Source organism: Epinephelus lanceolatus, chromosome 9 (assembly GCF_041903045.1).
Source record: "Epinephelus lanceolatus isolate andai-2023 chromosome 9, ASM4190304v1, whole genome shotgun sequence".
Classification (NCBI taxonomy): Eukaryota; Metazoa; Chordata; class Actinopteri; order Perciformes; family Serranidae; genus Epinephelus; species Epinephelus lanceolatus.
In genome coordinates this window covers 28,581,823-28,607,629 of record NC_135742.1, presented here as the reverse complement: position 1 = coordinate 28,607,629, position 25,807 = coordinate 28,581,823, and the positions used below count along the sequence as shown (strand labels likewise).

At 42.4% G+C, this 25,807-nt stretch overlaps 1 protein-coding gene across 2 annotated transcripts in view; it reads left to right on the top strand.

Moving 5' to 3' along the window:
* Positions 1–25,807, top strand: part of kiaa0825 (KIAA0825 ortholog) — a 132,505-nt gene that overhangs the window by 46,766 nt on the left and 59,932 nt on the right. For both annotated transcript variants that reach the window (XM_033618475.2, XM_078170797.1), the window contains exons 16-22: positions 1,773–1,952; positions 4,228–4,458; positions 4,549–4,853; positions 5,051–5,157; positions 7,424–7,568; positions 10,624–10,779; positions 12,366–12,460. In XM_033618475.2, the coding sequence (XP_033474366.1) occupies positions 1,773–1,952; positions 4,228–4,458; positions 4,549–4,853; positions 5,051–5,157; positions 7,424–7,568; positions 10,624–10,779; positions 12,366–12,460 (1,219 nt within the window). The remainder of the gene's footprint in view (positions 1–1,772; positions 1,953–4,227; positions 4,459–4,548; positions 4,854–5,050; positions 5,158–7,423; positions 7,569–10,623; positions 10,780–12,365; positions 12,461–25,807) is intronic.

The window sequence follows — 25,807 nt, the reverse complement described above, 5'->3', positions numbered from 1 at the left end:
AAGCACACTAGCTTGCTAGAGAGCTAGCTAGCAGCCGGATTGCCCCAGCCATTGTCTGACAATTTGAAAATGAAACTGTTTGCAGAGGGATAACACCTCCTCCACATTCATAAAAACAGTTTTCGCCTTTGCACAACTCACCCTAAATCTGAAGATACACCACTTCTGGTGCACACACTCATACACACATAGCCTTTTTATTATCATCAGCGTGTCTGCTTCCAATTACAGAGGTTTGCAGAGAGGGCCCTTGTGACTGGTTGACTGGTTGTCCGGAAGATAAACAGGTGTATGTATTGGCGATGTATCAAGGCTGGATAAGCTTAGAGACAGAGAGGGAGGGAAAGAGAACGAGGGGAAATAGGAAACTGAGAAATCGACATAGAAACACAAACCCGCTGGAATTATTGTGCGCTGTAGCAGTAGTGGAAACTCCACAGAGATGTGCCAGCGCACTGTCATCAGTTTTTCTCAAGTCATCTGCTGCTCCATAATGGGATCATTATTAAAAGGCACCTAGTTAACCTGCCATGCTCTCCAGCACCCCAAGTGGAAATTAATGTTAGTCACTCCCTGTTTCCTTGGACCGTTGGAGCCACAGCAGTGATATCCAGAACACTCTCCCCTTAAGGACCAATTACCAGACATGGAGAGAACAAGATGCCGGCATAACCCACATTATGGTGCCTAATAGACTGATTGTAGGTCAGGTTGGTTGACCACTTTTGAGTGCATGTGTTAGATGTGTTATTGTGAGAGAAAAGGAGAGACGTAGAGGGAGACTCAGAGATAGAGACAGCGAGATAGATGATATCAGCTTTCATACAGACCTTGAGTGGTGGCAATGCTTCCTACCTGCCTGTTATTAAGGTGGCTGATATTACTGTCCCTGTAATGCAGCAGCTAATTCAGCGCTGTCATTTTAAAATAGTCCAGCATTAGTCAGAAGGAAGCCGCGCTGCCCTCCATCACAGCGCCCCCTCATTGACTGCTGCGTTGCATACACTCTCCTATTCAAATAGCTGTCATCTCCCACACAGCAGACTGACAGACCGCTGGATGTCTGCCACCTCTGGAGCAGTGGGCCTTTCCTCAGCAACCCCTGTCAACTTAACACACACACACTTGTAAGCGCACAAAACACATATATAGACATCCATATGGTTTACACACGCACACACACCTCCATCCTCAGCCCTGTGCTCAGACAGCAACCCCCACAAGGACACCCTGTCAAAACCTCTTCCTTTTCACTTCCTGTCTCCATGTGCTGTGGGGGCTTTGAAATCTGTTCCTTTTTCTGTTTTTTCTGGTCTGTTTTTTTTCCCCCTCCATCTAACACAGATGTGGGTTTTTCTTCCCCTTCTATTTCACAATGCCTTTTGTTCACCCTTTCTGTTAACATGTGTCAGGTTGGGCAGCCTTGACATTTTCCAATGTGTTTTTGTGCGAAGAAATCAAGATGCTGCTTCATAGGATAGGCTTTTATATCTTTCACTACCTACCTCCATAAGGTTGATATTTTCTGAATCGTAATTCAAAAAACAGTCCGATTTTACACTCACCTACACACACCCTAAATGAGAGTATGTGTGCTCATGAGTCAGCCTTTTTTGCTCTTTGTGTATCCTGTTACAGTGTATGTGTGTGTGTGTCAAGTGTTCATGAATATCAAGATTTCATAAAATCATTGACATTTTGATTGCCCACACATTTATTTGTATTGTGTACAGAAGTGTCTCACTGACTAAGACCGACTCTATTTTTCTCAGATTTCTGCCACGAGAGCTGCTTAGAATCATCTACAGAGAGCTGCAAGGCAGGAGATGACTTCATAGTTGCATTGTTCAACCTATTCAGTTGCCTAAATAATGTTCCCAAGGCCTTGTCTCAGTTCCTTCAACCATACCTGGAAAGGGCACACATATGGGAACATCTGTACACACTGGCAGGTAAAGTAGCAACCAGCTGCTGTATAAGGTTGAAGTTCAGGAGTCATTACTACAGAATACAGACTAACCCTTTACCACAGAAGCTGTAGTGCTATTGTATATCATAGAACTAAGCCACTCTACATTATTTTTTGAATCCAATGCTGCATTCATGTTAATAGAATTATATAGTTAAATATTAATAGAGTGCTGCATGTATGAGTCCCAAAACCTGGAAATGAGTTAGCATTTTAGCACTCCTTGTTGCCTCATCTCGCAGTCAGTGGGTTTTTTGAATGGGAAAGTCTGTGTTTGAGGACATAAAACACCCAACTTGTGAATTCTGAAGCTTGAATCTGTCTTAAAAAAGCCCAGAAACCAACGTCCATGAGCATCTAGTGCTTGGTGGGAAATACAAGAGTAAATCCCCACAAAGAAACATCTCTTTTTTTCCCCAAGGGCCAATGTTGACATTGCATGAACGTGAGCCAAAGCATGACTTTAATATGCTGTTACAGAGACTGCAATTACTCCTCAACTCTTCCTTTCTTTCCGCCTCTCTCTGGTACAAGCTTTGATACAGAGCTTAATCAGAACTCCTGTGGAGTATGGAGCCCTTTTTGGTGGTGATTTTTATATCCTGGGTGAGTGGTAATTATTGTAGCATAAATTAGGGTGATTGGAGAAGAGTATTTGGATGGAGACAGAGCAAGGGAGGGGTCGACAGAGGGAAAGAACGAAAAGGAGATAGAGTGAGCCAGAGAGAAATTCTCAAAGTCATCCAATCATCATTTATCCTCACAGGGTAATTAGTTTAATTATTGGACTGTGCCAAATCTTTGTATTATAACTTTGGTTACAGGATACCCCCTGTGCCCCCATTTCTATTTAAACTGTTCACTGAGTTAACTTTCGTAGATTAGGTTGAGAGTTTCACTATTTCTCCACTTACACTGATGTTTCATCACACGGTAGCAGGTTGTTTCAAATCAATACACCAGTCAATACAGTAGCGGGCGGTATAAAGTCTGAGAACCAAGTGACTTTGAAAAATAGGTCTAGGTCTCACCTGCCACAGAGCGCTTCTCCTCCGAAAAGCTATATCATTTTCTGTTCCGCTCTCCTCTTTTTCTACGGGTCTGAGGTCACACATTTGTTAGGCGTCCCTGGAGATTTCAGTGCACTTCCAGTGCCGTCACAGCACTATATCTTTCTGTTGTAGCCTTTGGTTTTACAGCCGACGCTGTAGGAAGTTTATGGGTGCCATACAACTTCATGCTGTAGCTGCTCTGCTATCAATATGCGCAGGATATGAAAGGGCAGAGCGACGGAAGACATAGTGCACCTGGAGAAGGTTGTAAGATTTCTATTGTCAGGCCACCTGGGTTTGATCGAGAACATCTGAATTTAGCTCGACATCACTCGCTTTTAGTGGAGATATTTCAACAGAATACCTTAGCGCTCTGTGGATGTGCAAGCTATTCATGTCTCTGTATTTTCCCATTGCCTAAAAAGTGGAGTCATTTGTGACACAGACTGAGTGCGCTATGAGCTAGGTGGGCTATTGCATGTAACCCACTCTAATTGGTAGCGATCATAAAATTTCATCTACCCTTCAATTTTATGTCAATAATATGGCATGTCTGCAGGTCTGTGGCACGTTTACTAGTCCAAACCTTTTATAATTTAGGACCTAGTGTAGTGATAAAATTGTATTTTAATAGAATAGTATTAAATCTTCCTACATACAGGTGGTGCCTTATTTTTTATTGTGCAGTAAGAGACTTATATGTACTGCATCCAAAATAATTGAACTGTTTTGTTTTCTTACAGCAGGCAACATGTCTTCTTATTAAATTCAACTAGATATACCTTTACCAGTTGATTTCTAATCACTCTCTAAATAAACTATGTCAGTCTGTCAGATTTTCAGTCTCAGAATTTCCAAAAGAATGACATGGCACATAGTTTATATTGTAGGACACAGCTACAAAACATCTACTGCATCACATTGAATTTAGTTCACCTGGTAGAATAGATATTTTTAATGCCAGTTATGACTCTAAGTGAGTCAGTTTAGTTCTGGTGTTTTGTACCCTCTTATCTGTGTTTCTCCTTCTTCACTGACTCAGTCCGTCTCACAGCACCACACTGGTTACATAGCCTTACATGAACTTTGTGCATGTTTGTATATAGCTTAGTTTAGGCTTTTAAAAAAAAGTGATAGGTAGAATTTGTCTCAAGTCTTCAACTTGATATTCTTTGAGCCACTGTATTCATTTTTCATTTTTGTCAGACACAACCCGGGCTGTACCTGTAGTGATCAATTGTGTCCGGGCCGTAATCACCAAATCTACCAGCACCCTGCTGGTACACCTGGTCTCTATGGTAATGGGTTTGCAGACCACAGAGGACCCCATTGAAGCCTCGTTCAAGCAGAGTGTACCAGAGAGCATCCTGGCTAAAATACCCAAGGAGTGGAACTACACACCCGTGGAAGCATGGGGAAAGGAGACTGCCGCTAAGAGTACGCACACACTTGGGTGTCACATTTTCAAGCGAGATATAAGAAATTTTACTTTTGTTTTCTCAAACTAATATTCCTTTCTCCTTCCAGCTTTCATATCTGTAACTATTCAAGCCTTGTCCTTCATTTTCACCAACCTGCCCTTGGCCGTAGCATCCGTGCCTCTCTCCGTCCGCTTCCTCTTCCAAGTGGCAGAGAAGCACCTCTCCCAGCATGCCCGGCAGCTGCGCTTAATGGGCCTGTTACTCTGGGCCCTGTTAGGCTGTCTGATCCAGGGCCTGGAGGACCCAGCCACACTAGAACAGATCAGTGGTCTGGCCTTGGACCGTGGAGCAAGGGAAACGCTGTCCCTGCTTGCTGAGTGCCTACAGGCTACCATGGGCATTCAACAGAAGGTAAGGGCTAAGGTTAATATGGGCTATAGGGCTTTAATATTAACAATACTATCAATAGCAGTTTCCGGAAATGTAGACCATTATAGCAGGCTGTTACGACTGAAACTGTATACCAATCACAGCATCATATTGATATGTGCCAACAAATCATCCTACTTCTACTCAATTACCTGAATGGTCTGTTGTTCGTCTGACAGGGTGTTCCCAAACCCACAGTGCACAAAGTCTTGCAGGTTCTGGAGGAAAAAAGACCCAAGTGGACAAACATGCAGCTGCAGAAGGCCCGCAAGCTCTGCGCAGACAGGTGAGAGGTCAACTGCAGGTATTTAGTGAGAGGTCAAGGTCAGGATGGTATTGATGTAGTTAGTGTTACTGTTTTCATGCGTTTGGGAATGTACTTTATATGTGTTATCCATCATTAGACACAATCTGTATTGATTATTCATGTGCAGCTTCAACAAAAAACAAGGTATCATTTTATTCAGATCATTTTGATTGTAAAAAGGCTCAAACTGATCACGCTGACTGATGGTGTATTCAGCTACTTGACGTTGAATTTAGATGCTGAATAAAACAATGAAAAAGAATGCAGCTTAGACGTGCTTCTTTTTTTTTTTTTAATTGAGCATTCAAATTCTGATGTATCGTATCATCGCGATCATTTTTCATTGAAAAGCTTCATGAGTGAGATCAATGAATCTCACGTGTTTGTTGCGGTGAATGATGGACACGCCGTCTGACTGAGCGGACTGCAGCCTGGAGTGATGGGAAAACAGCTTTCACTTTGGGCTGATCTGTGACCTTTGGCTCGCCGTTTTGTAGCTCGTTCCCAGAAATTGCGCCTCTGGTCGCTCACTTCATCATAACAATCTCTGGGTGCATCCATCCTCATAAAAAGGTGATTCAGCACCGTAACACAACATTTACAATTAAAAAAAAAAAGAAGAATGAAATAAATAAAAACACTGAGTAGATTACAGCCAGTTCTAGGAAATGCTGTCTGTTTCAGTGACAGGAAGAGGGGACGAGATGGAGGTGGGGGGGAGAAGAGACAGGGTGGCGGAGGGATAGGGAGGGGGTTGAGTGGAAAAGTGAAAGAAGAGTGATTATGTATCACCTGTCGGAGGCATTCAGTGGGATCATTACTATTCATTAAACTAACCTTCACAGGGAAGTGACGCCTGGCTTGTAAACAATCAGAATACAGTGTCAGAAAGAGAGAGAGAGGGAGAGAGTGGTGTAATAACTCCAAAAACAACTGGCACTCCACTCACTGGCATCTCACACACACACACACACACCCTAAACCCCTCGACAAAGAACATTTGCCCCTTGCGAGCCCTCCCACCTCTGTTCCCTCATCCCACTTTCCCTCCTTCCTTTCCCAACTGCAACCCCCCCTCCCCACGCCACCCACCTTGTCTTTGCAAAGTAATTTGTAGAGGAGAAGATTATTGTTCTCCATCATGGTGACCCTGGCTGGGCTGACGGGATGCATACACAGATGAAGATGAATGCAGTTATTCCTTGGCGGAGGTCTGCCTCTTTCAGGGCACATTGGCCCTAATGACATGATTGATAGGCTGTCCCAAATCCGGAGGGGCCCTCATTAATCACCCCGCTGACTGAATCCAATCATCTGCTTCACCTGCACAGTGATGGACAGGAAAGGATACAGCGCAGGTGCTGACACGGATGCACAGCCACCATCGCCGACAACACCACCATCGGGCCGCCAGGCAAAAGAATGAGGGGATGTACGCGGACGAGAGGGGACTCCTCTTCCTTTGCCACTCTCAATGTCAAGCAGCCAATGGCTGGCTGACAGGCGACACCGTTCCTGCCACCTTATAATTACAAAGGGGAAGAGAGGGAGAGAGAGAACAATGACAGGAAGTGTATGTGAAGGAGAAGGGTTGATGGACGGTAGTGTGATATCCATCCATACAGGAAGGGCAGGAAAATGATGCGGGCGTCTGCCAGGGGTGGGGACTGTACATGCATGAGGACCTTGACACACAATTACACACACACATACACGCTTAAGAACACACACACACCAATCACTTTTAGTGCACCAGCATCCTTCGTTCAAAATTCCCCTATGTATCTCATGAATGGTAATGAAAACAGTGAAAATTATTATTATTTTATCTAACCCTTAATAATTTGTCTGTATTTCTCACTTGTGTTGGCCTTGACTGGACTGCATAGTTTTTCAGAATGTTTAGCGGAGCAAAGAGATATTTCTTTTCTTGCCAGGAATTGCATTTTCAGTTCATTTGCCCTCTGGAGCGAATGATTTGTCTAAAAACTAAAACTCATTAATTCTAAACTCAGGAGTCGTGTTTCAGTTAATTTTCTTGTGTACAACAAATTCCAAATTTTACTCCAAATTTTTCTCTAAACTAGAAAATACTTCCTCAGCCAGAGGTGGTATAGAGATACAAGCTGACACCCTCCCTCGTCCTGTTTCCTCTCCTTTCTCTTTGCCCCTCACTGTGTTTTTTTCTGTCTTTGTGTTTACTCTCCCATCTCCTCCTTTTCCCATCTCTGTTTCTCTCTCTCAGCGTATTTGAGCGAGGAAAGGAGAGCGGAGTCGCTGCGGCTGAACTGACTGAGCAGAAAATAGGCCTGATGCTGCTGGAGGTCTGCCACAAAGCAGGTGGCAGCAACTACCTGAGGCAGATCTATCACATCATCCAAGGCAATGAGGTAGGGAAGCACTCCCTCTCCCCAGCAATTAGGTGGCTGCTGGCCTGAGGCCGCAGGCTGTTCAGGAGGGGGAGACGGAGGGAAGAGGGCTGCTGCATGTGTGCAGTCTGCTTGTTCTGATCTTCTGTTGTTCAGGTGACCTCAAGGGTGCAAACCTACAGTGATTTCCTGTGTTATATGCTCACCACATGTAGAGGAGAGGGAGCCACATGTAGTTATTCAGTACAAAAGTCTTTGGAGGAGATCTGAGTGAGAAAGAGCAGTGCTTCTTTTTTTTTAAACTCAAGTAGAAGTTATTTTAGCTAAACTCACTTCAGAGAAAAAAAGTTGAACAGAAAGAAAAGTAGAAGTTCTCTAGAAAGTTAATTGAAGTATATATGTATTTATATATATGTGTGTATATACAGACAGAGAGTGATATTTTCCTTTAAGTTCACAGTTGGTAAAGCATTTAAAGTGAGCATGGCCCCTAGGAAAATAAGTAAAACGTACACAAGAAATGTTATGTACAGAAACTCAAGTTGTTGTAACTGGTTCCATAACTCCTCTTCAGGTCGGCCTGTTGACATTTCTTCTTCAGTGAGAATCAAACCGAAACATCCTCCACCTACAGCATGCTACATTTATATCCCACAAGCAATCCCCTGCTATTGTATATCACAAAAGCACCAACATATGCTATTCTGCACACTGCAAACTGCATCACACGTACCTATGGACTGTAACCTCAGCACAGTGACTCTTACATTGGAAGGATTATTAGTTATGTGATGAGGCTTGCAGTTTGTGTTAACAAATTCCATTAAAAAATCAAAACCAACGGTGAATTGGTCCATTTCGCAATACTTTCCATCTTCTCCACCCAGGCACAATGGTTCCTAATGAGGACCTAAATCTTTTTAAAAGGCTAGTAAATATATTCTTTCATTTTTAGAACAGGATAAATGATTTTGTAAAACAGCTGGACATTGTAATTTTTTTTAGCAATTAATACTGGTACAGGTAAATCATGTCAGCAGCAGCATGTGGCTCTCTGTTGTCCTTTTTATAGTGTTTGAACAACAACAGTGCTCAACAGCAAATAGGAATAAACTATACCAGGCTTTAGATAATTTTTGTTAGTGTTATTAATTAATTTTTGGTTGTGGTCTTGTCATGGAATTTGTTGTTAAAAGTATAGATTATCACCAAATGTATATTTTAAAGTACCAGTGTGTAACATTTAGGGGGATATATTGGCAGAAATCGATCATAATACAGTAAGTATTTTTTTCTTGAGTGTGTAATCACCTGAAAATAAGAATTGTTGTATTTTCATTGCCTTAAAATAAGCCATTTTTATCTACATAGGGAGCGGGTCCTCGTCTACGAAGGTCGCCCTGTTGCACAGTTTCTACAGTAGCCCAAAAGGGACAAATCAGACATTGGGTCTAGACTGGGCCATTCACATTTTCGTGTCGGCGGCCATAGTTAGCAGGCCCTCCAGAACTAGAGCATCAAAAATATTGATTTTTTTATTGTGAAACAGCTTTATTGAGTCTTTCTATTGGATTAAATCACTGGGTTCGATGCTTTTGGAGAGGGGGGAGCTTCTGCGGATAATTTTGCTCCTGGTAAAATCCTCCTGAACATCTGGATCAGAAATAAAGTGAGCACACATTATGTTATCAGAGAAAATAGGCGAGCACTCTTCAGCAGGCTTTGGGCTAGAACAGCATAGGAGAAACACTGATTTACAATGTGAAACTACTTTATTCAGTGCCAAAAACCTTCTTAACAATGAACACTGACAGAATTCCAACTGGGAAAAGTTTCAACTGGTTCCAATCTTCATCCTCACCACTAGATGTCATTAAATCCCCCTTAATCTTCCACACTGTTCCTTTAAGAAACGTAAAGCTTAATTATCTTAAAAGGGGTAATTGCTCTTCCAGCAAAAAAAAAATACAGCCTTAAAAATCCTCAAATGATTGGTCAATGACACTACTAGTGGAGGACCCTCAGTGATCATCACAGCACAGCATATATAGGTATAGGTGAGGTAATAGAGTTGTCAAAAGAGCGAGGAGATACTTGGTTGGTGCTCGTGATTCTTACAGACATGGTCCTCCTATAGACTGTCTATTAGGACACAGCATGGAATAACACAGACATAAGCACCATATACATTATGCTGCCGTTGATGGAATCCGTGAACAGCTATAACTCTGCGTAGCGCTTTAATAGAATGTGAATGGGTTTCCCAAGTAGGCTCCGAGTTACCCTCCTGGCAGCTCGAGTATCTCTACCCAGCCAAGGTCGAGGCAAGAACACGCAGGTCAGGGACAGACCAGGCTGGTGGTGAGGTGGAGGGATAGGAGGTTCAGAGGCCATGTCAAGCTGACGGATGGGAATATAGTGAATTCACACCAGGATGCCCATGCACACACACACACACACTTATAGAGACGTACACACACTCATTACGTTATACTGTACATCTTGCAAGACACCTGTGTGAAGCAACCGCAGCAAAGGTTGCAGAGACATAAGTGGAAAGTGTACTGTTGTCCTGAAAACCCTTCTGCTTCTCTACAGTGTTATAAACTGTATATTCTGTGTTTTCGCTGCTCTGTTCCTGAACGTCTTTCATTAATTATACTTTTGTGAGGCTGATCAATAGGGGAATACGTGGATAGAGAGTTCTGCACATCACTCTGCTCTATTGGAAAGAAGTACAGTATAAAAACCTGTCTGAACCTGTCTGTTGATTCACTTAGTAAAATTCAAAGTGCATTATCATTATCACAAATGAAAAATGAAAATGCAGTATTTGAAAAATGCTGCCAATGTCAGTATGCTGAATGTCCTTGAGTGTGTTCTATTGCTCTTTCAGTCTGAGGAAGTTTAGTTTTTCTTGTAAATAACTTTTTGGCCTTTCTCTGTTGGTCTTAGTTTGTCAGCCCTTTTCCAAACAGAGTATTTTCTGTCAGTCATAATATGTCTTTTTCAACCATTCTACTTTCTGTCTCTCTTGTGTTTTTACCCTCTCTTTTCCTTTCCGTCTTGGATTCAGGAACTATTGATGTCTAAACTAAGTGGAGGCGCAAACTCGCCCAGTAATCCTCCTGAATTGGTCAACTTTGACCCTGGCTCTGAGAGTCATGCACACACAGCCGGCTTCAACCCTCTCCACCAATTTGACCACATTGGCAAGAAGAAGCTGGATCAGGTTTGTCAAGCATTTTTAAGGTTATTATCATAGATTATTTTGGCAGCACAATCATGTATTTATTATTTATTTTAGCTCCATAAAATGTCTTTGATATTCTAGTGATTATTGGAGCTTCTTCATGTCCTCAGACTTTGTACTGTGTGGGTGTACTTGTGATGTACAGGGTGTTGTCGTTTTAACTTTCTCCCAAGGCCAGAAGCTTAATGTTGAAGGTTAGGAGCTGTTTGAGTCTCTAGCGAACTGGATACTGTGGCAATCTCTGAAGTTGTCAGGTCTTTCTGGGGCTCGGCTCTCCTATTCTCCATAGGTCGCTGCCTTTTTCCAAGCAGGAGTTAGGCTGGCAGGAAGAAAAGAACACTGAAAAGGTGAACAGATGAGAGAAGAATCCTTTTTCATGAAAGAATGAGTAATGTTAAAGGAGAGTGCAGTCTTAAAGTGCACTTCTTTGGGGCTTTGAACCGTATACCCTCTTACCCCAAACTTACTCCCAGGAGTGCCACCGTGATGTTCAGTTAATTGTTAGATTTTTTTTTCCCCCGATAAAGGGGATAAGTCTAGCTACAGGTAGTTTTAGCTCGATGTGAGAGCTGTCAGCTTTCCCCCTCATTTCCCTACTACTATCAAGGGAAATCCCGCTGATATCACAGAAAACAATCAACAAAAGCTAGTATTTCCTCAAGACAGGCTTGCGTGTGTCCTTTTTTAACTTTTTTAAAATGGATTAGATGTATTTATACACACATTACATCCCTTGTAATGTAGCTGTGTTGCCGCCATTGTTTTTCAAGAACAGACACGTTTTAATCCTAAGACTTGGCCTGTTTTTGGCTTATCACAGGAGGCTGCATAGCTTTGCATAGAAACACCCTATTAAGAGAATGATTAAAATGCCTTCTCCGCTTCAGGTGCCTGTGTTGTTTGTCAAATAAAATGGAGGGTGGAGGGAGGGAGGGGGGGGAGAAAAAAAAGTTACATCCATCAATCACCTACGAGGAAGGAGCAGAGGGGGGATGGATGGATGGAGGGAACGAGTGGAGTTCTCCTCCTTTTGTCAATAAAACTCAGCCTGGAGTTAAGAGTGACATTTTGGCAATCAAAGCAATCTGATTTTTATTTGCTTTCCCAATATGGTGCTAGTGCCAAGCGTGTTTGTGTGTACGCGTGTGCGTGTGTGTGTTTACAAAAAAAGAGCGAGAGAGAGAGAGAGAGAGAGAGAGAGAGAGAGAGAGAGAGAGAGAGATGGAGAGAGAAAAGGAGTGGGGGGGGGGGTTGGCGGGGTGCCATTGAAGATGGTAAGAAAAAAAAAAAAAGCAGAGCAGTCACAAGAGTAACGACTCCCTCCCAAAATTGATTTATCTTTCTATAAATGATGGCTACATCCCCCCAAATGGATTTATAAATTAATTGCTGTCTTATTGGAATAAAAACCTTCTTGTGCGGACATGATTGATCGCCTGGTGTCGGTAGCCTGCGCTGGGGACCCCCCTCCTCCTTTGTTAGTGGGTCCCAGCTGGAGCGGTAATGCACTGATGGTATTAACCCTGATTAATAACTAACAATACGCTATCCTCATACATCAACAGAGTGCAGTGGTCGACTGGGCATGGGACTGGCCGAGGCTGCTGCCAGCCTATCAGGGCATGAGTCAGGTCACCTTCAAAACTCTGCTGGCCAACAGGTAAAACACTAATTTCACTCGTTACGCATACACATGTTCACTGACAGCGGTGTGCGCGCACATGCAAACGCAAGTGTGAGTGTCTTTTTTTGTGCTTCCATGTTTTTATTATGATCCTCACAGGTGTTTTTTGTTTTCCGAGCAGTCTTTTCATGAAATAAAAGCCCCGCTCCACAGAGGCGTGTGCTGCATCAGTAGTGTCTTTACCTGTACAAAATGCGGCGTTCACCTGGGACTCCTGAGGCAAGTTTCCCTCCAACCCCAAAATTCCCTTTTGACTGAACTTCGGCATAAGCTCCAGTCATCGGGGATCATATAGCCTTGCTGCTCTTCATCAGAGGTTCAAACTTCCACTTTGTTCAAAGGCCAAGGGCTCCTGTGGCTCCCACAATGGAGGCTGTGGAAATAAGTCTTTGGAAATTTTTTGGAGTGCTGTAATATGCTGTGTGTGTGTTGAATCATGGAATCCTGTCCTTGTTCATGCACGTGTGACCAACTGTCTGCGTGGACAAAATGTTTGCAGATTTCTGTAATTGAGGTGCACCTGCTCATTGGGTACGTCTGAGGCCTTGAAACAACCAGAAAAGTAGTTAGAGAAGAAAAAGAGCGACTAGCTGTGTGTCACCTGATTGAAGAGTTTTTTGCCCAAGTCCGCCACCCCTGTCCCATCCCCCCCTCCTCTCCTGTTTTGCTCTGCAATGGGCATAAATATTTATGCAGGTATGTGACACATATTAGATGGCAATACTTCAGGCTGTTCCCTGTTCTCCATTCACAGCTGTCACGCTGCCAGCTATCAAGGAGCCATGGGGCTACTGCACCTTGTCTCCACGCCTACGCCCAATCCATTCTAAATCACCGCCATTGTAACACACACACACCTTGCTAACAAAGGGCAAGCTCTGCATCTGCCAAGGACACAGGTCTAATAAGGGTGAAGTACGCGGCTCTGTGCTGTGCTGTGCTGTGACGAGCTTTGTCGCCTCTGTGCCTCTACCCCCTCTTCCCACACACACACATACACACTCTCCATTCTTCCTCCCCTTATATGCTGCTTTGTTGCATGTTAAAACAGATACTGTCATTGCTTGACTGAGCCAAATTAGTGTTGGGGCATACATGAATAGAAACTGAATGAAGTGGATATGAAGTCAGATAGGAAGAGAGAGAGAGAAAAAAAAGAGAGAGAGATTGGATGCAGTTTGAGATTGTGAGTGACACAGAGAGGGAGAGAGAGCAGTCAATACTGACACGCCACCAAAACGTATGAGGAAGGATGGGAGTGGGAGGGGGGTAAAGGTTATATAATTCACCCTAATCTCACAGTATCAAAGTGTCTGAGATTCTGCCATTTGCCTCATTAGCCTCTCTTTGTTGGGCCAGAGGAGCAGATTTCATGGAGGATTTGGAGAATGGCTTTGGTTCTGCCTGAGACGCTCGCACAGAGCAGGAAGTTAGTTTCACGGCTGGCGACATGTAAGCTGTCAAAGTTTTCCTCAGATCCATCTCCGACTCAAAAATATCTCTCAAGCTATAGAAGACCATTCACGGGATAAGCGCACTGATGTCGGATCCACTGATCCATTTGTTAGTGCAGATAAGGATAACGCTTTCTGCATAACCGCAGACTGAAGTGCCCTCGGCTGTTTTCACAGAGGCTTCACAACAATTACTCTTTTGCTCCCTCCAGTTGCTGGACAAACCGGAGGATATAATCTTACACTCTTGACAATCTTAATAGTAATGACGCTGTCTCATACTGTACAAATACACCTATCATTGTGACCTTGTGATGTTCTGTATTTTCTGTCTTACGAGTTTTAGTCTCCTTGAATGACTTCCTTCCCTGTACACAGCCAATATATTTTTTTTCACTCCCTTGACTATGTGAGTTAGCAGTGTGGCCCATTGGCCTCCTATATATTGTTACAGTGGCAGGACAGTTATTGTGCCCAGAGTTTATATCACATTCTAATGGAGCAAGGCTATGAGTTAAGGGCGGTAGGCTTTTACACCAGGGCTGTTAAATCACTGCTCAGATGACTTCATTAGCAGAGCAGGACACATGCTGAGACACTTGCACGCTGCACACACATAAACGCACGCACATACACTTTCACCCTGCTACCTTGACGGTGTAGCCAGACAGGAGGGAGAGTGGATTTATACAGGTGTGTGTGTCCTTCTTTGTCACCTGTCACTTCAGTTCCCTCAACACGATGGCTCATCCATCATCTGCAGATTGAGCTTTTCAGCAGAAACCAGACTGATTAATACTACCCCAGGACCCCCAGGGTTGACTGGCTGACTGGCTGACCTGGCTTCCTGGCAGTCTGGAAGTTTGAATGGATAGATGGAGGAATAGTGGGTGGGCTAACTTTTTAGTCTTCTTGTTTGCTGGGTAAAGGGCTGACTACCTGGTGGACTCACTGTCTTGGATAGGTACTGACTGATTGGTGCAATGGATGTAAGAAGTGGTGGAATTGTTCATTGATAAGATTAGATTATTGACAGGCTGAAAGGTATTTTGACTGAGTGTTGAGAAGGTTGACTAGCCCACTTAGCAAAAGAAAACTTTTAAAAAAATTATACAGGAAGGCAGTATCTCAGCATTTCATTCATTTCTGTGAAAAAAAACTAAATGAAATTGTTGTTGGTTTTTTTTATTGTTTTTGCAATTATTATTCAAGATAAACATATAATGATAATAATGATGATATAAGCATAAGAAAATAAAATAGAATCTCACAGGATAAGGGCACAGTGAAGACCTGAACACAAGCCACATTCCAAGCCTTTACTTTCTACTAAACAGCCTCATCCTGCATTATAAAAGTACCTAGTTAAAACAAATAAAAGGCTAGGAGAACAATGGCCAAGCATTAGTGAGAAAAAAAAACTTGAATTTGCCAAAAAAAGAAGCCTATTAGAAATGTATGATTGTTAAAAATATAAAACGGATAATAAGACAGGGAATTGTATTTTTTATTAAATCCTAAAAATATCAGGAAAACTCATCTCAGATACAATATTCAGCTCAATCTGCTCAAATTCAGCCAATAGCTTTTTTTACACAAACTTCCTGCAGTTATTGCGACCACTATTTGAGTTAATTGTGCATTGTATCAGTTGCTCTGCAGTGGTATTGTTATGCATGGAATATGATATATAATATCCATAAAATATGTCACTTACTCAGTGGTCGTCACTTTACTCAATGATAGAGAAGGAGTCTTTTAAGGAAAAAAAGGTTTGGAACCAGTGGACTGACCTGTTGGCTTTTTTTTTTTCCTTTTCTTTTTTTTGAAAAATAGCAGGTCTTGAAAATAGATTGATAAATAGGTAATGGACTAACAGACCGTGAGGCCAACTAGTTGTCTAGTTGTTCTGTTTCCTGGCCTCTTACACATTTATCCCATCTTCATTATCTTAACACCATCTTTCTACACTCAAATCATGTCACTTAGCCTATAAACTTTGACATATACCGTTGCACAGTTGACTTATGAATGAGGTGTACTGCAGAAATATCATTATAATCATACAGTAATCAAAGCTCAAGGACTATGGCACATTTCCGATTTATATTAACCCTCTTGATGTGTATTCACTCAGTTGCTTTATTATGAGTTTCTAGCAGCTTTTAAGCAAGGCTCCTTTTATGAAATGCCAAATGCCATGCTTGACGTTTCACCTTGAACAAATTGCGCACCAATGGCTTTGTGTTAATTGGCATGATCTACGGATTGAAATGTGTCCACATTGCCTCCCTCTTTGACTTCAAGTTATGAGCCGTCATTTGTTGCAGAGGCGCGGAGTCAAAGTGCTAAGTGACTCAACTGATATGGAATAGTTTCTCTTCAACTCGTGATCTATGGATAACTCTGCTGCTTTGTCCTTGGTTAGCCTTTGAAATCCTCTTTTATTTGGCAAACGCTTGTAACTCTGTCACAGCATACAGTACCTTTGTATGAAACAGTGAAAAGCAACACAACCACTATGTAGTTTGGAATTAATGGCAGCAATGCTGGCCCTTCTCTTTTCTTATGTCAACTCTCATTGTGTTACAAGGCCTTAATAAACTGTAGTCTTTGCTGTCATTTTTCCTTTTCTATCCAGGAAAAGTAAAGAAAAGTAAGGAGTATTGCCACGGACGAAAGTCACATTTTAAGCTTCATCTGCCAAGGTGACTTTTTGAGACACTTTCCTTGTGTCGGTATGTCAGAGAAGGTCCTTTGACCTGGTTGATAAGGGGTAACCAAGTATGAGAGATGAAGCTTCATGTGTCACAGGGCGGCTCTTCCACTCCATCATAAAGACCTAATATCATCCAAGGACATTCATGCTTACATCTACAACACTGGTCCACTGCTCCAGGTCCCATTTTCTACAACCAGCATGTGACAACACATACATGGGCGACCAGTAAATTTAAACTTAGATATGCTGTGACTTGCGCTATCTTTTTTTTACGGCTAATGTTCCGAGTAAGCGCGATTTTATTTCACACATTGACAGTAAGAGAGCACTAGCAGCATTGACCCATAGATTTGGTAGCTTTATATGGTAAGCTACACTGTAACTACTGAACACTAAAGCATTTCCTCTGCATTGTCTCATTGTTGCTGTTACCCCTCAGGTCCATAACAATAGCAGTTTGTGGAAAAATGCCAGTCTGTGGCATTCTCTTGCTTGAGCGGCTCCTTAAATTGCAGCGATAGACGCTTGTGCTTTCAGGAAGTGGGCAATCGCCATCTGTTCCTGGGCTCTGCCATATGGTGGGCCTTTTTTCTCAGGGAATAAAATAAAAACAAATATGTCAGAATGTTCGTCTTCCTCCACGGACGCTGATCAACCTGGGGAGAAGCTGGATCTCAGTGTGTCTGGATTAATGGTCTTACTTTACGCTTCAGGGAATGAGGGAGTGCGTGCTTGCGGTTGGTGGGGCTTTGTGTGTGTGTGTGTGTGTGTGTGTGTGTGTGTGTGAGCTACATGAGCATGCCTGTGTGAGGTTATGCACACGCTAATGCACATTTATGTACCTGGAAGTATTTCTAGAATCGTTTATCTTTATCTGCGATGTTACCGTACCATTTTGAGCAGTTGGTTGCCCTAGTCTTGGAAGCATTAAACAACACAGGAGAAAAGAGCTTCAAGGTTAGCCAGAGTGACATTTCATGGCTGCCGCTGCCAAAGAAACAAGAAGAAACGCTCTCAAGCCATCATCAGGCTCTTCGTCTTGCGAGGCCAGAAATTCAAAAGACTTGTCACTTTTGAAAATCAGGAGAGTGTGATGTGTCATTGAGGAAGGGCTTCTTTCTTCTCTCGTCGATCCCCTTGTGTGTGTCCCCTCCGCTGACTGACAGCTAGGGATGGGAGTTTGTGTTGGTGGAGACAGAATACATCTTTTGTCTGCTTGGTTATACATGGTGTGTTTTGTCTTCGCTACCCCTGGACAGCACTGACACATTGAGGTTTTCATTAGCCGTAAGCAGGTGGCGGAGGAGAGGGACGAGCTTGTGCGCATGTTTCCAAGCCTGCCTGCCTGCCTGCCTGCCTGCCTGCGTGCGTACGCATCTGCACTGCACCAACTTGTATACTGTATGCATATCGTGGAGGGCGCACATGTGTCTGCCTGCATGCGTGTGAATGTTCGCTCTTATATTTCAGTGTGTGTGATATTTGGAGGTTTGCTCCAAAGGCGAATAAATCAGTGATGCCTGGGATAAGGCCGTGGCCCCTCCTCAAACTGCACAGACAAGCTGAGAGGCTCATTAATCAAACGGCCAGTCACAGATGTGATGGCTTCCACACAAACCGCCAGCAGACTGTGAAAGTCACATCCAACAGAGTCAACTGTCAGCCAGGCAGGCAGGCAGGCCGGCCGCACTTTTCCCTCTCCCCCCTCTCTCCCTCTCTCTCTTCCCCCTCTATTGTATTTATCTCTCAGTCTCCCTTTACCTCCTCTCACCTCCAGCATGACACCTCAGTGTGATACATCTGAAATATTTGTCTTGTCCCTCTAAAAACGATCTGGAGGGTCGAGGCAAATCTATCTTCTCAGAGAGTGGTCATGGTCAAACCATTGTAGGGACACAAGACATCAGTCATTATTGCACATTGCTCTGTTCTCTTTGGTTACAGCAGACAGTACTTAGTGGTGCAACATAGTTAAACATCTTTTTATCCAACCTTGACTATCTAGATTCTCTTGTAACCTTAACAAATCTTAATTTATTTTCCCATGAAAGTTGATATAGGCACAATGATTTTGCATTGGTCAAAAGTTGATTTAAAAAAAGTATTTTGTTAACTTTAAACACTGGATATGCAGTGGAGCCCCCTGAAGTTTTTCATTGAAGTGGCCAGATGGGGCCACTGCATATCTTGGGGTAGCACGCCAAAACCAAAAGCCATAACCAAATTTCATTGGCTAGTTGAAAGCTATGTCATTATGGAGAGTTACCGTAACGAATTACGTACTGATACCTTGTTTTCTTATTTTACAGTTAACTGCTGTTCATAGACTAATACTGCTACAGTTAACATTTTGAGTTCCAAAACAATCCTGTTATGACATATTTTATACATATTAGGCAATTATTTTTCTTTAGATAGGCTGGTTGTCCTTTTCCCAAACATCAGGCATAAATGTCAAATACTTCCACTTCGGAATAGACCTGTGAAGATGTCGGATCAGAGACTCACTAAAAAGATTTTTAACTGGGACACCTCCCACTGTCATCCCTGGGTTAATGAGTTGAAATCCTTATTTCATTTTAACAATTTGGCATTTATTTTCCAGAACAGGTTACTTTGTGACATTTAGAAGATCTGGAGTGAAATGTTTTGCATGTCTAGAGAAACTACGAACTTATTGTCTCATATAGAATAGCTACAGTGTGGAACCTTACGTGAAGTATAGTCTAAACAAAGGACAAATATCTCCGTGTGCACAGTTGCGCTCAGGAACGTTGCCATTAGCCTTAGAAACTGGAAGGTTTAACGCCACCCCAGAGGAAGACAGAATTTGTTTGTTGTGTAATTTAGGTGAAGCTGTGAATGAGGTTCACTTCTTGTTTTATTGTCCTGTATATGAATACATAAGGAATGTACTTTTCCATGAGATGACCTCTATCTATGTTGATTTATTTTGGTTGGATGATCATAAAAATTTGAGTTTTGTTTAGGAAAGGGAACTTTTTTGTGGCTGAACTTCTTTGCCAGGCCTGGAAGAGAAGGCGGAGTGTTCTGTTTCTGGACTGAATAATTAAATAACATTTATCTTTTGATTGTTACTGCAATATCATTGCAATGGTGTCTTGTAAACCAATGAGGGTTGGGCACATGTAAGTGTGCATGACACAAACACAAAAAAATCAGAAATCAATCCTTAAAAGGACAAATATACAGCTTTAATTTGAAAGAGTGCGTAGATTGTAAGAAACAAGTCTTCTCAAGTTTAGGGGAGACTTGTGGGTATAAACCAACTTTCATTCAAATATCTTGAGGTGAGAGTTCAAGGGACTCCTTTGAAATTGGCCATGCTAGTTCTTCCCTCGCCAAAATTTAGCCTAACTATGGAGCATTATTTACCCCCCTTTCCGACAAGCAATGCTGAGATGGTTGCTAATGGATACCTAACGTTGTCTAGTTTCAGGTGATACCACTCTCTCCAAGCTAGCTTAAAAAATGAGCATCACAGCTTCTTAAATTCACTAATGTCAGCCTCCAGTTATTTTCGCCAGAGGGGCCACTGGGGGGGCCGCTGTAGATGTGATTGTCAAGTCAATACATACTGTTCATAGTGTCCAGCTCTAAGTGTAAATGCTGACACAGTACAAACCTTTTCACCTGTCATTTCCACTGCACAGAGCATTCAGAGGTACATTTAGGAGTCAGATGCCTCTTTCATGGAAATGCAGCCATGTGTAAATGAGTTGTCCCATCCTTTTCTGGTTATTATATCACATATCACATTCTAACCATTTCAATGCTGCAATCTCCTCTCCCAAAGGGTTTGAATTGTTCACAATAGTTACAATAATATCACCATTCAGTGACAGGATTGTCGGTGCACAGTGCTTATGCCACAAGGAAGCTTCTCAACAGGATTATCTGGTTATCCCCTCGTGTATTGTGAACTTCCTGCAGTTTTCACCTGACCTCTTTTTCACAGATATTGTGATTTCAGTTAATTTCATAACATAAATAGCAACCTCTGTGATTGTTCCAACTTCCAACCTTGGATGGATAAATAGTTGGAGACACTCTGTAACACCAGAGCTAAATGAAAATACCACTTAATCTACTGCAAAGCCCTCCAAGGATGGAGAGAAATGCTGGATGGAACAGGGACAAAACAAAGCCCCCCGTTTCCTGATTAAAAATGGCAAGTCCCAAGGCTCTCCAAATACACTGGGGTATTTTAATGGTACAAATATAAAGACAGTGCTCCACACAGCAATTCAAAGCTATGCTTTTGTTTTCAGTGTGTGTAATAGTGGTTTATGGGAGGAATTTCTGTTGTTTTTATGCCAGAATTTTGAGGATGACACCAGTGCAGTTGGAGCCTCACAAAGCTAAACTACTCTCTTGCAAGATCCCTTTTTGCTACACAGACCTTATGAGCAGCTATTTAAACCAGGTTTTTATAAATATGAAATGAGCCATGATTCAGCAACTTTATGGCTTATTTAACACCTTTTTTTTGTTGTTGTTTTTTTCAGTGTGAAGATGAGAAGCAAAACAATAATGACAGCCATGTCGACATTGAAGTGAATAGATGAATTCTGTCTATCGTGTCTTGTACAGCCTACTTAAAATGATGTGTCACAATAATACCAATACCAATTTAGCCTTGCCACATTACATTAAGTGAAATTATGGGCTGTGATTTATGATTTCAGCCTTGTAAAGTAGTATTAATATCTATCTTAAAATGCAATATCACTGAATACCTCGTCAAACAGAAAAATGTTCACTGTGATGCTTTGCTAAGTTGCCACACTGGTTACCTTTAGGTATTTTGTCACCACACCTGACTTTAGGAACTTTGTAGAAACTTTTGCTTTTGCTTAGAAATTCTAGCAGGCCCACTGGGCATTTGTTTTTTGTCAGCTCTGTCAGCAAAATAATTCCATATTTTGCCCCTGGAACCAGTTTTGTCAACCAGTTAAGATGGACTGGGACTCAGTTCAAGATGCGGTGGACTGTTTGACGCTGTTGCCATGTTTCCTGCTGATTTACTGAGTTGACTTTTTAGCTGACTGCAGCAGTCCATTGTCAAGAGCCAGACTGTGACCGTCTGTTCCAGTCCATCATTTTCTTACTATTCTATTCCATGTGCCATCTTTATTCAGACCCTCTGGAGGTGACACTGAGTCACGCTCCTAGCTCGCAGAATGTTTGATTGTTTGATGAGTGTATTGAAGGATTATACTGGAGAACCCAGTGTTGAATTGAAAAAACTAATAAGACATTTTTGTTTACTGAGTCAATACTGCAGTCAAGGAGAGCTGTGCTGCATATCAGTTATACAGTAGTAGTGGCAGTGTTGATATCGCTAATGACTGAATGAGTAATAACACACACACAGACAACTGCAAATGTTAATGTGTGTTTGTATATTTGTGTGTGTGCTGATCCTCTTTTGTAACACAGGAGTTGCGAAAAGAGCTCAATTTTTGTATCTGCCAAATATCATGTTCATGTATTTTTGCAAAAGTCACTCTTAAAAAGGGCACCAGCTAAATGCCTAAATTATAAAGTGTGTGTGTGTGTGTGTGTGTGTGTGTGTATGCTCTCCTGTGTGGACGAGTGTGACGGTGAGGGTTTGTTTTGGTGGTACATCACGAGGTTGTATCCTGTCGCCAGGCTCATTAGCCCATCGGCAGCACCCAGGCTGCCCCAGCCAATCGCTGCACTCCGCGCGGCTCTGCCATTTGCATGTGGTCCAGGAAGAGATAATTAGAGGGATCTCTGCCTGTCACTGTTAATCTGGGACTTAGTGAAGGGCTGTGACGCCGACATGCTGATGGACTGACACACATGTCTGCACATACACACACAGTGTGGTGTCATACTCGCGTACACTTGTTGGCATCCGATACACACACATGAAGGAACGGCAAACACAGTACCTGCACATACCAGCACTGAGCACAGGGAAACACTGTCTCTCCGAACTCTCTGGAGGGTTGGTCTTTATTAACTCTTTCTTTTTGAGCTGTGACGAACACAGTTGTCTTTTTTGTGATCTTTTTTATCTCTAATACGACAGCATATTACACTAAAATAAATCAGAGCTGCTTCACCATTGGTATGTGAATGATAGCATGTTGACTCAGTGGCTGTTTACACCAGTTGTACTATGCTGTTGACACAGGTTTTAGATCCCTGTTCAGATAGACTGTGCGCTTGTTGCTTCCCAAACAGGCAGAATGCTCGGTAAGCCTTTTGAACAAGCCCAGCTGTCAGCCCTATATACTTTCACACATACACACACACAGTGATACGCACACATCCGAACAAACATGTACATGTGCTCATGTGCTGGCACGTCCCCAGCCACACACATGCCGAAAGCACACAAACTCTCTCACACATCGCTGATTGGCAGGCCTCCTGTTTTCCCATAATTCCGAGTGATTTATCCAATCAATCTCACTTGGAGGGCTGCTAAAGCGTTGAGTAATATTAAGAGTAGAACATGCGACAATTAAAACATCCTTCAGGTAATTACAGAGCTGGTTTAGCAGCAAACAACTGAAGCATTTTATACATTCAGCATGTTGCCTGTGTGTTTTATTTGTACCTGTTTGATAGTTAATCGGAGGAAATGAGGTACATCTGTGAGTGTTACCGCCTTTAATGCACATGTGGCATATTATGTAAAATATCGTATCATTAGCTGAATGTGTCTATGCAAATATTGACTCTGTTCACCTAATTGAATATCAGAGACAGTGTCTCATCCTGTACAAGAAAATCCTCTGTAAAAAGCTGGATAGATGTTCTTGTCACTGCAAAGCCTATTTTCCACCCAAATGACAGCCAGTCCTTTTTGCACACTGTGGGACTGTTTAATGGTGCATGTTGAGAGAGAGGGTGAGCACCGTTGCTGACCTCATCCGTCCTGCTCTGTGACCCTGTGTCACCACTGATGACACATAATAGTTGACACTTGACTTTAGGGGCTCTTTAAGTGCCAAGAGTGCCCGGGGCCTTGGATTCATATTCTAATGCGGTCATCTTTGTACTCTGCGCCTCCACCTTTCGTCCAGGAGCTCTCTCTACACTTGTTTCCACTTTTTCTTTGCTTTTCTTCATCACTCCCTCTCTCTTTCTTTGTCTTGTCTCACAGACGAATACACACACGCAATCACACACACACACACACACACACACACACACACACACACACTAACACTTAGACGTACTCAGACACGCTTTGGCTGAATTGAAATAGCCGGTCCCGCCCTCCTGCCCCTGTGCCATTACAGGTAAGCACAGAGGTGCACTTGTCTCGACACTTGTCTTGACAAATCTATAGACAGCCGGCTGGAATCAACCCTCTGTTTTCCTCCTCTCCTCTCCTCTCCTCTTCCTCTTCCTCTTCCTTTCCTCTTCCTCTTCACTGGCTCTCATCAGTATTTCTTTTACATGGCTTCACTGCCTTAGACCCCATAGATATTGAAGATTACAGTTACTGTAAGGGCTGGGTATTCATTCAGATTTACATTGTGCTTATTGATTCCTAACATTTAAATGTTTTTTCCTTCAATTGCAATTTGAGCTTACAGTATTATGTGAGTCGGCAATATAAATAAATACATAAGTAAGATTGTTATTTTTTAGAAGATTAAGCCATTTGACATATATAAATTACAAGATACCATGCTCAAGACGAGTAATGACAGTTGGATGAACCAGCATTAGCTAACAAGGCATTATGCCTATGACTGGTACCCTGGAAGTCCAGAGTTCTCGCGAGAGCACAATTTGAATTTGCTCAGCGAGTCACTCTGGCAATCAGTAATGATGCTCATTACCTATGCCCATGAAACCAAGCTGCACCAATCACATCGGTGTACTGATATAGGTGGGCCAGAGGCGAGCTAGACAGATGGCGACAGCGCTGCGACGACAAAGTCCGGAATCAGTCAGTAAACATTGCAAGATGGCTACGGATGAACACCAGTTGTTTGAAACGGCTTTGGCCGCTACAATGAATGAGTTAGACTTGGCTTTTTCTCTAAAAGAGGAACAGAAGACAGCGCTCGAGTCTTTCCTCTGCAAGAAGGACAGTTTTGCTGTTTTGCCGACCGGATACGGCAAGAGTCTAATCTACAGTACCAGTTAGCTCCGCTGGTAGCTAAGCGCTAAGTATTGTTCTGATTGGTCCTAGTGTTATCCAATTGCATACAGTGATATTTTTAAATGCATGCTTGGTGCCGCCCCTCGAGTTGGGCCATTTGCATTACTCATGGCCAGACCCTAAATCTTTCTAGATTTGGGTCTGGATTTCCAGGCTATGTGACTGGTGCATTCTTGCAACAAACTTCCTCTTTTCCATGGCGTCATTTTCACCCAGTGTTTATATTTTTCTGCAACACTACCGGTTTATGCAAACTTTGCTACACTTTTCAGTGCAACAGTACCCGCCTTAACTCGATTAAACACGTACACTGACACATGTTGAACCTGTGATGCAGATAGAAGTACAGAAGGTCTAAACTTAATTTTCAGGAACTAAACAGCTCATTCTTTTCATAATCCAAAGTTCTATTGAATTCCAATAAGAATATCCAATAACAAACACAGACTAACAATCACAAACACACAGGGAGGTAACCAAACAGACACTGATATAAGAAAAACAGCTATAAGTTTATAATAATGTGGTGGGCATTAGTACAGCAATTACAGATATGCTGTACCAAACCATGGCATTCTTGAGTTAGGTTGCTCCCTTGGGATATATACCCACTGAAGCTGTCCTCTTGCTCTTCAACCATATAATCTTCCCAACATCTTTTCACATGCAACTATTGCCATCATTTTTTTCCCTCCACATTTTCAGTTTGGGAGTTTGAGAGTCTTTCCAACATCTTAGAGTCAGTGTTATTGGCCAAATATTAATACTCTAAATGCAGATATACTCAACTACGGCACTAGCTTTAGTTCTCAAGGAGACACAACTTTAGGGATCTGGGCAGTTCACACTCTAACCATTCACCCATATTAAAAAAGCATATTTTTTAAGATAAAACATGCAGAATTTCCCTAAAAACGACATATAGACTGATAGAAAAGTAATCCCTGTCAATCATCAGTCATCGCCAA